Source organism: Citrus clementina, unplaced genomic scaffold (genome assembly GCF_000493195.1).
Source record: "Citrus clementina cultivar Clemenules unplaced genomic scaffold, Citrus_clementina_v1.0 scaffold_2, whole genome shotgun sequence".
NCBI lineage: Eukaryota > Viridiplantae > Streptophyta > Magnoliopsida > Sapindales > Rutaceae > Citrus > Citrus x clementina.
In genome coordinates, this window is record NW_006262688.1 from 5,533,342 (window position 1) to 5,547,112 (window position 13,771).

Consider the following 13,771-nt stretch of genomic DNA (forward strand, 5'->3'; position numbering starts at 1 on the left):
TAAGTTTTTTAATCTAGTGATTTTTATTTTTAGTTTAAAATTAATTATTTTTCTAACATGGTTTTAAAGCCAACTAAGATCTCATGTTCAAATCTCCTTATGCTGATTTTGCGTTAATCAACTTGTTACTCACTTTATGTTGATTTGTGGACTATTATTTCCATCTTAATTTGTTTTTCGCCTTTTCTCTATTTATGGAGATCCACGCATTAGTCACTCTTCTAAGAAATATATGTGAAAAAAAAGGAAAATATTAAGTGAACTAAATATATGCTAAAAAAAATGTTAATAATGTTGAAAATTAAATGTTTAAACCAGCGCGGGATTACATATTTTTTGTCCGAATAGTATTAATCGACAAAAATTCAACGAAAGAGTGTCACTGAATGCACAAAGTATCCCACCAGGATTTTCTTAACATACAATTCAAGTTTCGGAGTACCCACTTGTCATTGTTTTCCGCATTATTAGAACTAGCTTATTCATTACAAGTAAATAAAGGAAAAGTGCAATTTGAACTCTAGATAGAGATGCTGTACGGAACTCCTTTTCCTGTGACACCAGATTTGTCCGCAAGTGGCATCAAGAGCTCATATGGCAGACTGCCAGCTCCATGTCTATTCTTCAAATTCTTATCTGCATTCCTCAAATTAATAATCCCTTTAAGCTCCATCAACCTGCCCTGAAACTTTTCGAAGGCACCCTTTATAATTTTATCTTCACCCCACGCTGGTTCCATGTATTTCCCCAAATAATCCTCATCAGGCGAATGAGCCGATAGCACGTCGAGAACACTGATTACTGCAGTAGCTTGCCTCTGATTGGGGAAGGTAGTCAAAAGTGCAGCTTCAGGTCTTTCAAAGAAAATTTGCCATTCATCATCAGATGGATCTTCATTTGGCATGTTGGCTCTTGCAATAGTTGGCCTATTGGGAAAGTAGGCTGCATATTCGTACTGGCCAAAATTCACAGCTGCATGGAGACCAGAAGCTACCCAAACGATACTTGTGATGGTATCAATTAAATCCTTAGGGCTATTGAGGACAGGCCACCATGTTTCATCCTGCTTGTCACCGTGTCCGACAGTTCGAATTTCAGTCCACCAAGCTTGGAGCTCTTCATCAGACTCTACAAGGCTTGGATCGGGATAGTAGTGACTCACATAGTCGGTAACCCATTGTTTTATGATATCCCAGAGATCAAGACCGTCCTGAGCAAAAGGGTAGTCTTCAATTGTTAGCTTTAAGCCGTGTGGAGAACTTGGATCTTTAGCAGCCATTCCCCTGGAAAATTGGGAAGAAAAAGTAACCTTAAATTTGTTCTTCACCAAAAGTATATTTAAGGAATAATTCAATATCAACGGTGAATAATTCTTAGGCTAAGTGTATACCGTTATCTTAAGAGTACACGTTAAGAGAAATATCCGTGCAGAGAGTTTATAGTTTTGACTTATTTACCTACTAATAAGGTCTTGAGGGAGTGCTTGATGGTCAAATCGCCATTGCTTGTCATAGATAATAGAGCTTAGCAACATACTGTATTTTCCAGGCAAGAATGTGGATTCGATGACTCCACCTGCATTAATAAGAGATTGTCGAGCTAAAGAATTGATCTCCATTGTGTATCGGAAATGTGGCTTCAACAATCTATTGATAGGATGCATTGCACTGAGTTGCCGATGGGCTGCAATTGCATAAGGTTCCACAGAACAATGAGTTCTCAACCTGAAAAATGAATAAGCAGCCCACTGCTAGGTCAAAGGAATTAATGGCTGATTCCAGTATATATTATGTACGCTTGTCTAATTTTTTTTTTTTTAAATAAACTTACCAATGACTGATAAGCTGGTGATAGCCAGAATCATGAGCAAGAACATGAGCTTTGGCTAGCTTCCAAAGCCAGCTTTTAGTAGAATCGCTAGAGGGCGTAAATGCTTGTTTCCATTGTGGCTTGCCGTCCATTGGAGGCCGAGTTAGTTCAATGGCTAGTGGCCTCAATGTGCCATCTGGGTTCAAGTAGAATACAGTGCGAGATCCATACAAGGTTCTGTCTCCGAGCTCTCTCACTTGTTCTACATACGGCAGAAATAGGTCATGGTAATCTAAGATGAACAGCTTCTTTTGATTTAGAGCCTGCGTTAACCCAATTTTTAAGAAGTTTAGCTTACGAATTAATTGGGCGAAAGAAATAATTTGCTGGTCTTGTCTATCTTATTTATTGATATAACTAAAGATTCCCATCCGCTTCATAATTATTTTTACCTCTTTAACAGTCGTACAGCCTTTAATTTCACTCTCAATCATTTCTGTGGTGATTGCTGATTCTGATGGACCATAGATTTTTGGGTCGAGTGAGCTTTTCAACGGCCATTCCTGCAAAAAAATTTTAATCTCATGCTAAAAAAGGTTTCAAGCAGTTTTTTACTTATTCACCCGAATTTAAATATTTTAGGGAATCAAAAGCAAAAATTAATTTAGATTTTACCCCCTCCTATCTTTAGATCGATGTTATGATAGATTTTTATGGTATCAAAGCCAACTCATGTGGGTCTCACGCTACCTTATCATATGACAACATCAAACAAGGCAACGGTCGGCATGCGACAAGGTGTTAAAGAAATTACATCTCAGGACTGAGAATAAAATAATAGGCCAGGTTTATACCATGAGCAGACTGTTGACTATGAGTTAGGCACTGAACTTCTATACTAAATGATTACTTCTCACGATATTGCCGAAGACAAATGTTCAGAATTATATATATAATACCGTAATCAACCGTATGCTGCAAGGGTTGAGACCAGCTAAAGTTTCCCGAGCAAATTCCTCATCCCTAAACCAAAAGAATCTGTCTCCTGCAAATGAGAAAACTCACAGATAATTAAACTACAGCAACAAATTGATTAAAGCAATAAAGCATGCATATGCAGCTTGTTTGTGTGACAATTAAAGAAGAGATTCTTACTCTTAAATGTTTCAGGACTCGTAAACCTCAAAAAAAAATCGCCAATGTCTTTAATTTCTTCAACAAATCCGGGAAGTAACGATTTCCAAAATTCTGCATCTTTAATTTTAACTCCTTCACGGAAGAGTTTGTCTATTTCTGTGAAGTTTGGGAACCCATCGGTGTCGACAAATTCGGCTTTCAAGTTTGGTATTAGCGAACGCAACTGTCCGAACAATCCCCTTATAACAAACGTTGTTTCCTTTATCGCCGAGAACTCTTCATCCCTTGGGACATAAGGCGAAATAGGTATCAAACTTTTGCTTGGCACTCTTTCCTCCGACGCTTCGTCTGCACTAACAAACTAAATATTAGCTTATGTGAAAGGTTTTTCTAGCTTAAGAAAATTCGTCAGAATCAGACCAAACCTTTAAAAAAAATGCTGCATAAACAAAAAGTTGTTGCACTAACACTAAATCATAATTTACCAGTTTTACAATGTGGGCGTCCAGTTCTACAACGTCTAGGATAAGGATGCTGTTTTCCACCGAGTACTGGCCGTTTCAATTCTTCATCTTCGTCAGGATCTCCAAGATCATTGTAGACATCATAATCATATATTCTATCAGCTTTTTGGCGTTCCCCTTCTCCATTGCCCCGTAAATTAACTAGCTCGGCATATCTTAATTTCTGCAATCCATTCGGTGTTTTTGACGGCAGGTATGACTGGTCAATAAAAAAAACACATTAAAAATGAAAAATCACATTAGACCTTGGCGTCAAATTATTTTAACTAAAGTGTAACATGACTTATGTAAGGGAAACTAAAAAAAAGATTGAGACATAGTTAACAACTTAGTACATTTAAAAGAGTCAGAGCAAATTTGAAACTGACCTTGTTAGTAAAGAAAATTCTCGGGTCTTTGCTAGTATTTGGCTGAACCCACGATTCACATGTTATGGTCACAAGACCACTTGGTAAACCATCAAGAACTATATCTTTTAAATACATCTCAAGAGCGTGCTCATTTACCACTAATATTGCACCAATTTCTCCAAAATCAACTGGAACTTGGAATTCTGCTTCATATTGCACCTCACAATCCTTCACTACTACCCCCTTTATTTTTGCATTACCACTAATTGTGGGTTTATCTGAAAGAGAATGTGGAAAAAGAAAGTAGAACTATTAAAAAAGTTTATTCTTAGAATATTAGAAAATATGTAGTTTAAAATGTTTTAAAACTAGGGGTGGGCACCAAGCTGTGAAACCCACCCCACCCGCATGATTTTTGGCGGTTTGGGTTAAGTTGGTAAAAGAAACGGGTTGGAGTGGATTGTTAAATTCCCATCCTATACTGCTTGCAGGTTGGGTTGAACAATTTCAACTCAACCTGCCAAATTGTATTCATCATAAATATAAATAAATAAATAAATATATATATATATGAACAAAAAACAAAAATATAAATATGAAAATATAATAAAACTCTCTCAATTAATTAAACTTATATTGACTATTGGTATTTAGACTTTAATATTTTATGTTAAACAAGACTTTGAATTTTTGGACTTTTTTTTCCTTAATTATAAACTAATAATTTATTTGTTAGACTTTGAATATTGGATTGGTTTTAAGGAATTTTATATTTGTGTTTTTATATTTTTTTAATTAATTTATTTATTTTTGTAACGTTTTATTTTTATAAAGTGTTAAATTAGACTATGAAAGTGAACTTTTTTCAAAAGTCCAATCCAACCCCTCCTAACTTATACTTTTGCAGGTTGGGTTAAAAAAAATATAACCAGTTATGTTGGGCTAGACTTTTTCAACCCGCACTATATACGAGTTGGGTTGGATTGACACAATTCGACCAATGCCAACCTCTATTAGAACATGGGAAGTAAAAATGTTATTAAGCATGTTTTCCAAGTTTAGAAGTGTAAAAATGTTATTAAGCATGTTATTAAGCAAGTTTAGAACTATGTAATTTAGGATCCTTGAAATGAGGAAGAAATTAAAGGATAATAAAAGTTTGATTATCATATCTATTCGCAGTACTTACTTTCATCCTTGGCACTAACAAGCTCCAATTGTAGTGATTTACTGAACAAATCTTCTACGTCATCAATGACTTGACCACCAGCCGTAAGCGGATTGATAGGTGGTCGCACAGTGACAACAGCCGTAACACCGTTTGATACAGCTGTATCTGCCATAGCTTTGACACTGTTACTAGGAACAGACCCAAGTCGAATTTTGGGCCCCTTTTTAAATGAAGGACTTGACTGAATTTGGCGAAAAACATTGCCATTTCCATGAAGAAATGGCTTCGAAAGTGGCAATATGGTTCTAATAGATCGAGTCTGATGAACCAGTACTGGGTTAAACATTGTTAGTAATGACTAGAAGGAGACGCTTGAGAGAAAAGCTTTTCTATTTCTTGGCTGCCTGTGAGAGACTTGAGTGACCATTCTTGTCTTTATATAGAAATTTGAAGACATGATGGCGCACAAAAAATGAAGCCAAATTAGAATAGGGTAAGTAGGCAAGACAATTTTGTCTTTAATTTAGATTGCAAAAACATTCTGAATGTATGTCGGTATTCATTTGTGGTCGAAAATCTTAATTCTTAATTAATCTTGTTCTTTTCCTTATCCAATCCTTAATTTTTATCTGCTGTCTAGGTCAGAAATTTAAGGATACAGTCCTTAAATTTGAATTGCTAATTAATTATTTTCTTTTCATCTACACAATCAAATCCTTGATTTTCTCTGCTACGCACTCCACAGCTTTTTTAAATTTCAACCCATCACTTTTTCTGCAATGTTGATTCTACAGTCGGTAATTATCAACATTACGAACCGTCTGTCTGTCACTTTTTTTTTTCATTTTTTCTTTTCACAAAGTGTCTGTCTGTCACTATAATTTCAAAGACATTGATTCCCATATGAGGGAAACGACGAAACGTGACATTATCTTATTCCCATTGATTTATATCCTCAAAATTAATATATATTTTTGTTTGTATATGATTCTTTAATAATTACAATTTAGACGCTGTCACTCGGATGACAATGGGGTGCGGTGGAGGTGGGGAGGCTTATCCCATTCCCCACCCCATTAAATTCTTTTGCCTCCATTCTTAGGGATGGCAAAAATCCCCACAGGGACGGGTACCCTCGGGGATTTTCCCCATTCGGGGAGGTTATGAGGATAATTTCATACCCAATTTTTTATTCGGGGAGAGGACGGGAAAATTTTTTTACCCAATTTCTTATTCGGGGAGGGGACGGAGATTAGGTGGAATCCCCATCCCCTACCCATTTTCTCATTTTAAATTTTAATTTTATTTTAATTTTTTAAAATTACTAGTAAATAAATAATAAAATTTAAATTATAAAATTATAAATATTGGTAAAAATAAAAAATATCAAAATATTTATATTATTAAACTTTTAGGCCTAATTAACTAATTAAAGTCCTAAATTTTTATTTAGGACATTAAAAAGACCGAGTAGATTCTAATAGCCAAACATTTTTTAAAATTTTAATATTCTTTAAATATTTTAAACTTAAATCTATTTTTTATTTATTTTTAGATGTTATAATTGCCCACAGCGAATTACAATTTTAATATCTAATCTAATCTAATATTTGCTTTTGATTTGCTCCGATTTAACTATTGTGTTGTAAAGGAAATAATCCAAATTTATAAAGTGCCCACGCCACCATTGAAAAAGTTAATTTTGAACTTAAATTCGATTTTATTTATAACAATTTTGTATTAGACTATTAATTTGTTCATGATAATTTGTAAAAGAAGTTTGTATCCTTTGCATGTTGCGTTACTTACTAATTTAATGTATGTGACTTTTGTAATAGATATTAATGTAAGATATATTTCGAACTTTACTTTTATTTGAATTTTTTATTTTAATATGATTAACTCAAAATCGAAAAAAAATGTATTAATTATTCGGGGATCGGGGACCCTCGGGGATCTCCTGTTATTATCCGGGGAGGGGATGGGGATTCTCTCAAGTAATTCTGACGGGGACGGGAAGGGGACGGGGACATACACAAAATATCGGAGATGGGTACGGAGAGATCGGTCCCCTCCCCTCCCCTCCCCATTGCCATCCCTATCCATTCCCCACCCCATTCCCCAATAAATTTAGTGGGTTGGGGATGGAGAATCCCCACGTGCGGAATGATTTCTCCATCCCTGCCCCATTCCCCATTTACCTACTTTATAGTATATATAAATATATGATTTTAGTAAATTAAAAATTAGAAACTTAAAATAAAATCATCACTATATTATGAAGTATTTAAATTTTTTTAAATATCTAAAAATTTGAAACAATATCTTAAAATGATATTAAAAGTGAAAAATATTTAAAGAGAGCAGCACCTTAAAAGAGAAAAGAAAACATAATAATGTGTTTAGAATTGAAAATTATTGTAGGATTTTCTTTTATTCATATCCTGTTTATATTACATAAAAATTTAAAAAATTTATTATTTGACATTGTAGTTGATAAAATAAAAATTATTAAATAAGAATTAAAAACATATATATATATATATAACGGGGATTGGGGTGGGGGTGGGGTGGGGAGTGCAATACCAAACCTCGCCCCGTTAACAATTTGAAAATTATTTTCCCTCACTCCCCACCTCATTTCCCAAAAATCATTAAAAATTTTCCCCATTTGGGGTGGGGCTCCATGGGACCCCAAACCCGTGGAGAATTTTGTCATCCCTAGCTATCACCTAATAACTCGATAACTCAAAAAGTATTTTATAGTAAAAGAGCAGTTTAAGTTGTCGATGAAAAGATTACTAATGTGATCATGAATAAAATGTTATTGGTAGGAAATAGTGTCGTTTTAGTCGAGATAGATGAGTTAACAATTATTTTAAGCTTATATTATTTAGCTAATCAATACATACTATCAATCAACGTAGAATATTTTTCCTATCACCTCTTGTCACGTACGGGCCTTTTTTTTGTCTTGTCTATATTGAGTGGTAAAGGAATACATATGAGCCCACTCATATATAAGTTTAATTCTAATATTATATAAAAGCTCATAAACTAAACTAATACTCAAAATTAAGCTTGCCCAAAAATTGAGGGGATGAGCTTCCAAATCAGGGAATAGATAATCTTGATTTAATAAAGATAATACAATTGTTAATGTTAACGGTATCTTTCATATTTAGTCAATAAGTTTCTATCCCAACTAAGTTTATTGTCAAAATTTTATTAGGGGAGTGTCACTCTCGCATTTAAAAAATGAAATTTCATTCTTATGGATTTACAATCATACATGTTCAATTTATACAATTTTATTTTTTTATAAACCCTCAACTAAGTGAGAAGATTAATTAAATTGAAAAATATAAAGATGAATAAATGCAGAGAGTTATTCCACCAAAACCCATAAAGATCTAAAGCAAAAAATAAAGTGAACGAAATTTTGGGGTTCTTTGAAGTGTTAATTTGTCTAATTGTGTCATGTTAAATTTAAGCAAGCACAGATACGACTCATTTATTAATCATGTTGAAATATCAAAATATGAATACGACCACGTCTATTAATTTTGTTGACCCATTTAACATATTTAATACAAAAAATTAAAAATTAATTTAAAAAATTAACAGATATGTCAATATTATTCTTTAAAATAGGTTATAAATAAGTTACTATGATACAAATATGACGTAATAAGTTTATAATATAATATGTATAAAATAGAAGCAATAAATTTATTGTTCAACATATATATTAGTAATTTTTGAATAATAATATACATATTAATTGATATTCGTGTCATGAATGTGTAATCCTGTTGAGGCAGTCCAACATGAATATGACACAGTTATTTATCTTGTCGTATCATGTCAGCCCATTTATTAATCATATCAACATTTGTCAACATAGATGCAACAAAATCCTATCTATCTATGTTGTACAATCACATTGTGACCCATTTTATCATCTCTAGGAGTTCTCATACCAGATAAAAATGAAAATGACGCAATTAATATAATTTTACAGAGAAGACTAGTGAATTTGGGTTCTTCTACAAACTTTCTTGTTAGGTGGGTGAAAAAGAACAAAGAACAAAGATAGGAAGAAAGATAAATTGCTATAAAATTGAAGGATTATGATTTAATGATAAGCTGAATTTTCGATGAGTACTAAATTAATGGTCATAATTTAAATTTTATTTTATTTTTTATTTCTGTTACCTAAAAGCCATTGATTTAATACTCAACACTGACTCCATGTCCAAAATTGAAATTCATTGCTAACTCTTTGTTAATTAGTTAACAAAATGATTGGTTGAGCAAATCAATGGCAATCAATTGCATTATTCCTAAATTATACATATTAATTGTATTTTTATTTTTTTCTAATTTCAATCGATTTGTATAAACTTAACGTTGGTTATCAAAGAAATTGATATATATTTTCCTTTTTGTTATTTACTTCAGTGGGATCAAGATCCTCTGGATACTGTGTGTATTTATTTAAGCCTTGGGTTGTTAAATTTTTGTACATTCATTTTACTTTTTGTTTAGTGCTACATTACACATTGTTTTGTTGGAAGATTATCACTTTTTCTTATATTGAAATTATTATATATTATTTAGTCCTGAAGTGTTTGTAATACCTCATCACCTCTTATAGTTACAAACCAAATAGAAAGGGTAATTTTTTGTAAGGACGAACAAGTCTTTTGATAAGTTATTACTAAATGCAAGAATCTTAAAAGCACAAAATGAAAAAAAACAAAGACAAGAAGTTTTTCTTTTCTTTATTTTTATTTTAGGCAAACCTCGACGGTTGGAAATAAAGACAAGAAATTTAAAAGACTAAACAAAGAATAAAAAACTAAATTAGAATAAGTAAAATTTACCTATTTCACATGTGTATAGTACACGAGTACCATGACACATGAATCATGGACACGGACCGGGTTTATTAAGACACTCGCGTAATACATTTTGTAACACTAAAATCTCTTTTAAAATAAAAAATACAATTTCCTCATTAATATCAACGCCAAGGTTTTCAAAATATAGGGGCGCTGCTTTAAATATAGGCAAAATAGACAGTTACTTAGTGTCTCATGTTAAGATCTCATTGTGGTCATCTAAGCCCCATATGTTAAGAAAACTGTTTACTTTTTGGTATTTTTTTAATAGATTTAAATTAATAGACTTTTTTAAGTTACTTATTATAGGAAAAATTATTTTTTAAAGTTACTTATTGTAGGAAAATTTATTTTTTAAGTGTCTCTTTAATTCATAATTATCTTACAATTAAGAATTTTTATACAAATTCTATATTTGATAACCTTAATTTTAAAAAGCTAGAATTAATAGTATTGTGTAACCATTAATTAATTATTATTTTTCTAAGAAAAAGATTAAATTCTTTATCTGTCTAAAAATATACTATTTATTTAATATTATAAAATTTCTTACATTGAGCTCTATAAAAAAAATTATTACATTTATTGCCTCACTTTTGAAGGGAAAAACTAGTTTCTTGAAACAATGATTTTAAAGAAATTAAATAAAATATCTTCTTGACTACTTTTTCTTTTTGAAATTTCTTATTATCTTGTTAATTGTTAACATTCAAGATATAATCAAAAATTGATTGATTTTTGAGTTTTTTTTTTATATTTCTTTTGAGTGTTGAAGATACTGAAAGTAAAGAGGTCTTATAAAAAAAAAATTGTCTAAGGCCCATTACTATAGAGTCAATCCTATCCAAAAAATAATGGCACATGGAGACTGAAAGGGATAAAAGAAGTATTTGAAATGTATTATATGAATTTAATTATTTTATCTTTTATTTACTTGTCTTTTATGTAATTTATAAAATTTATATTTATGCCGATATTGATACCAAATTTTAGTCACGACATTATATATTCTTTCTATCAATAACCATTTAATGGCTCAACCAATTTATTTATTGTGATTAATGGAACTGTATGCCACAATAATTGCGCACAGCCAACTCATGTACATGTGTAACATAATTTATAGACGTTCACTAGGACAAATAATTTAGGTAGAGACGAGAAAATTGTTTTCTAATAACAAAATACTTTAAATAATTTAGTACCTTAAATGATGTTATATGGCCGGGTCATTGGGTTTACATGTGATACTATGTGACATAAGCTAAATATGTTTTATGTGTTTCAAATGCTATTGTTTTGTTAAAAGGATGTAAATGGCTTTATGATGATGTGATTTATTTTAGCTAAATGATAATTTACAAAGGTTATTTCTCTTATTGTTATGTATATCTAAGAAGTTTTATTAAATTATATTATAATAGTTTTTAGTATTGTGCATAAATTTACTTACCGAGTTGACGGCTCACCTTTTATTATAGACTTAGATGATGTGAGCTCATGGTCTTAGGAGGGAGAATAAGAGCTCTGTTTATTTTGGGGATTGTTGTTACGTTGATAATTTAAGAATAATTTAACTTCCTTTAGAGGTTCAGAACATTTATTGTTAGTTACTACTTTGAAAGTCTTAAATATGAGAATAATGAAATGCAGTTTTACTTCAATTCTATCATAGTGTCTTGTTAGTGGGATTGGGGTGTTACAATATGGCTCATCGCTTCTAGGCAGAAGTCGGCTTTCCAGCATGAAAACTTTAGGGAATAGAGTTCGTGTAATGCAATTATCACACGTAAATTTTTCTGTTAAATAGCTGTAAGTTACATTTATAAAGTCTTGTTCAGTATTAGATGTGTGGCTTAAGAACTACTATTATCATTAAAAAAAAAGTTGTAATTATAAATAAAAAATTAATAATACAATAAATATAATTTTACCATTAAAAATTAAAAACTACACCTAGCTGAGTACAGTATCGAACAGACTCTAATAAGTCTTGTCTCCCACAAAGTTTTTTGTTTTGGTCAAATATAGATTCTATAAGTTCTCGGTGGCAAAAACTTTAATTTTTCGGTTACATCATAAATTGCATTAAATGCATAAATAGTTCAGTTGAAGGAAGCCAACTGCCAATAATAATAGGTTGTTCCCAGCTAACATCCAACCCGTCATCCAAATTTAATAATTTCTTACTTAAATGTCTCTGACACCTTAATCAAAGCGCGGGTATCGAACGAAGCGGGCAATAATCAAATCAAACGATTTCCAAATTCACCAGAAATGTAAAAAGAAAACAAAGCGAGTTCTCATGTTCTTAAATATCACATGGGTTACACGTGTTGTTCTGATGAAGATTTGGTGTCACCTGTACATTTGTTTCAACGTACAGACATCAACATAAGATAAGCATTCAATCCTACTCACTTTCTTTCACCTAACATTTTCTCCAAATTCATTCAACAATTGTGGTGGAGATTGGTGCGGCGGTAAACCTACCTACCGCACTACAAATGCCATGCAAATACAGAGTACAATATATCGATTGCAAAATAGCGATGGGAGATTGCCAATTTTTTTTCGACTGAAATTTAATTTCCGACGTTATAATTTTGCAGTACTACTTTATTCTAAATAAACTTTTATTCGTATTTCTTAAAAATTACATAAATCGAATATGTTGAAATTAAAATAAAAAATGTTAAATACTAAAAATAAGAAAAATTATTATTTTTATTTTCTATTTTTTCTAAAGGTGAGACTATTTGCACTTTAAGAATTACTCTAAACACTCTTTTATTTTATAAATTTTATATTACAAAAACACCCATAGTTTAATTTACCATTAAGGACAATTTTGTGTGATTAAATAAATACATTATTCTTTAGCCTTTCGTTAAATCAGCATAAACTCTTACTTTATGTTTCTAATTTCTTTGATATGCTTCTTGAAGTCCCCATTATAATCAATTTTAAACTATTATACTACTTAAATACATTTTACAATGAGAAGTTTGGTTTTCTTCATGGGTTGCCCTACTGGTGCTGTTCTTGAAACTATCGAACTTAATAATTTTATGGCCAAATAATATACGTTGAATCAACTTTTACCTCGAATTCTACCACAATAAAAATCATACTTGTAATATCTCAAGGTTCCAATTTATCAAAAGTTAATATTTCATATTTGTTAGTTCCTAACAGTCACAAGAGCATACCAGCCAATTTTTGTAGCACCTTTTTCTGCAGTAGGTTCAAGTATATTATTATCAAGCGGTTTTTTACACACTTAATCCCTTATCATCGTCCCTTCATTTAGAGCAACTAAACAGAGGTCAATGCCATTGTGTCAGAGTTACGAGGAAGAGTATTGTCGAATAAGTTCTTGATATGGAATTTAATTTTCCGAGTTTGTAGTGATGAGCAAATTGAGGGTTATTTTGGCATTTTTAAGAGTGTATTGAGTAAAATTATTTTTAAAAAATTTAACAAGTGAGTGTTATAAGTAAAAGTGTGTTCAAAGTATTTTTTAGAGTGTAAATAGACTCATCTTATTAAAAAAATATAAAATTTAGGTACCCAAATTAAATTTTGACACAATTCAACCCGGATATCTATGCATTCAAGTCGGGTCTGATCATTGCGATACCCGGACCCGCCCCGGGTTTTGCTAACCCTAGCAAAGACTAAGAAAGTAAGAATGGGTATCACCGACAAATTCATCTAATCGCTGGTAAAAAGTCGTTGGTTTTCACGTGCTCCATTCGACTTATGGCACATGAAAAATGAAGCCCTTTTCAAAAAAAAAAATGAAGCCAAGTGGGGCCGAAGAGGAAAAAGATACGTACGACGTACTATTACACTAGTTTGTCTTCAGTT

At 31.7% G+C, this 13,771-nt stretch overlaps 1 protein-coding gene across 1 annotated transcript; it reads right to left on the reverse strand.

The window, feature by feature from the left end:
* Window positions 1–332: 332 nt before the first annotated feature.
* On the reverse strand, window positions 333–5,409 carry LOC18053050 (linoleate 13S-lipoxygenase 2-1, chloroplastic). The gene is made up of 9 exons (XM_006445905.2): window positions 5,010–5,409; window positions 3,839–4,098; window positions 3,432–3,669; window positions 2,965–3,294; window positions 2,769–2,854; window positions 2,262–2,372; window positions 1,831–2,132; window positions 1,458–1,724; window positions 333–1,283 (listed from the first exon to the last, which is right to left on the reverse strand). Exons 1-9 carry the CDS (start codon window positions 5,335–5,337, stop codon window positions 521–523), a joined length of 2,685 nt encoding a protein of 894 aa, XP_006445968.1. The 5' UTR covers window positions 5,338–5,409; the 3' UTR covers window positions 333–520.
* Between the last annotated feature and the right edge of the window lie 8,362 nt (window positions 5,410–13,771).

Bases quoted from the DNA above. Each gene is read 5' to 3' on its own strand.
- LOC18053050 (XM_006445905.2), bottom strand. From the start codon at position 5,337: ATGTTTAACCCAGTACTGGTTCATCAGACTCGATCTATTAGAACCATA. The intron at 2,133-2,261 runs GTAAAAATAATT...GGGTTAACGCAG, and splicing joins GCTGTACGACTGTTAAAGAG to GCTCTAAATCAAAAGAAGCT. The intron at 1,725-1,830 runs GTAAGTTTATTT...TTCATTTTTCAG, and splicing joins CACCAGCTTATCAGTCATTG to GTTGAGAACTCATTGTTCTG.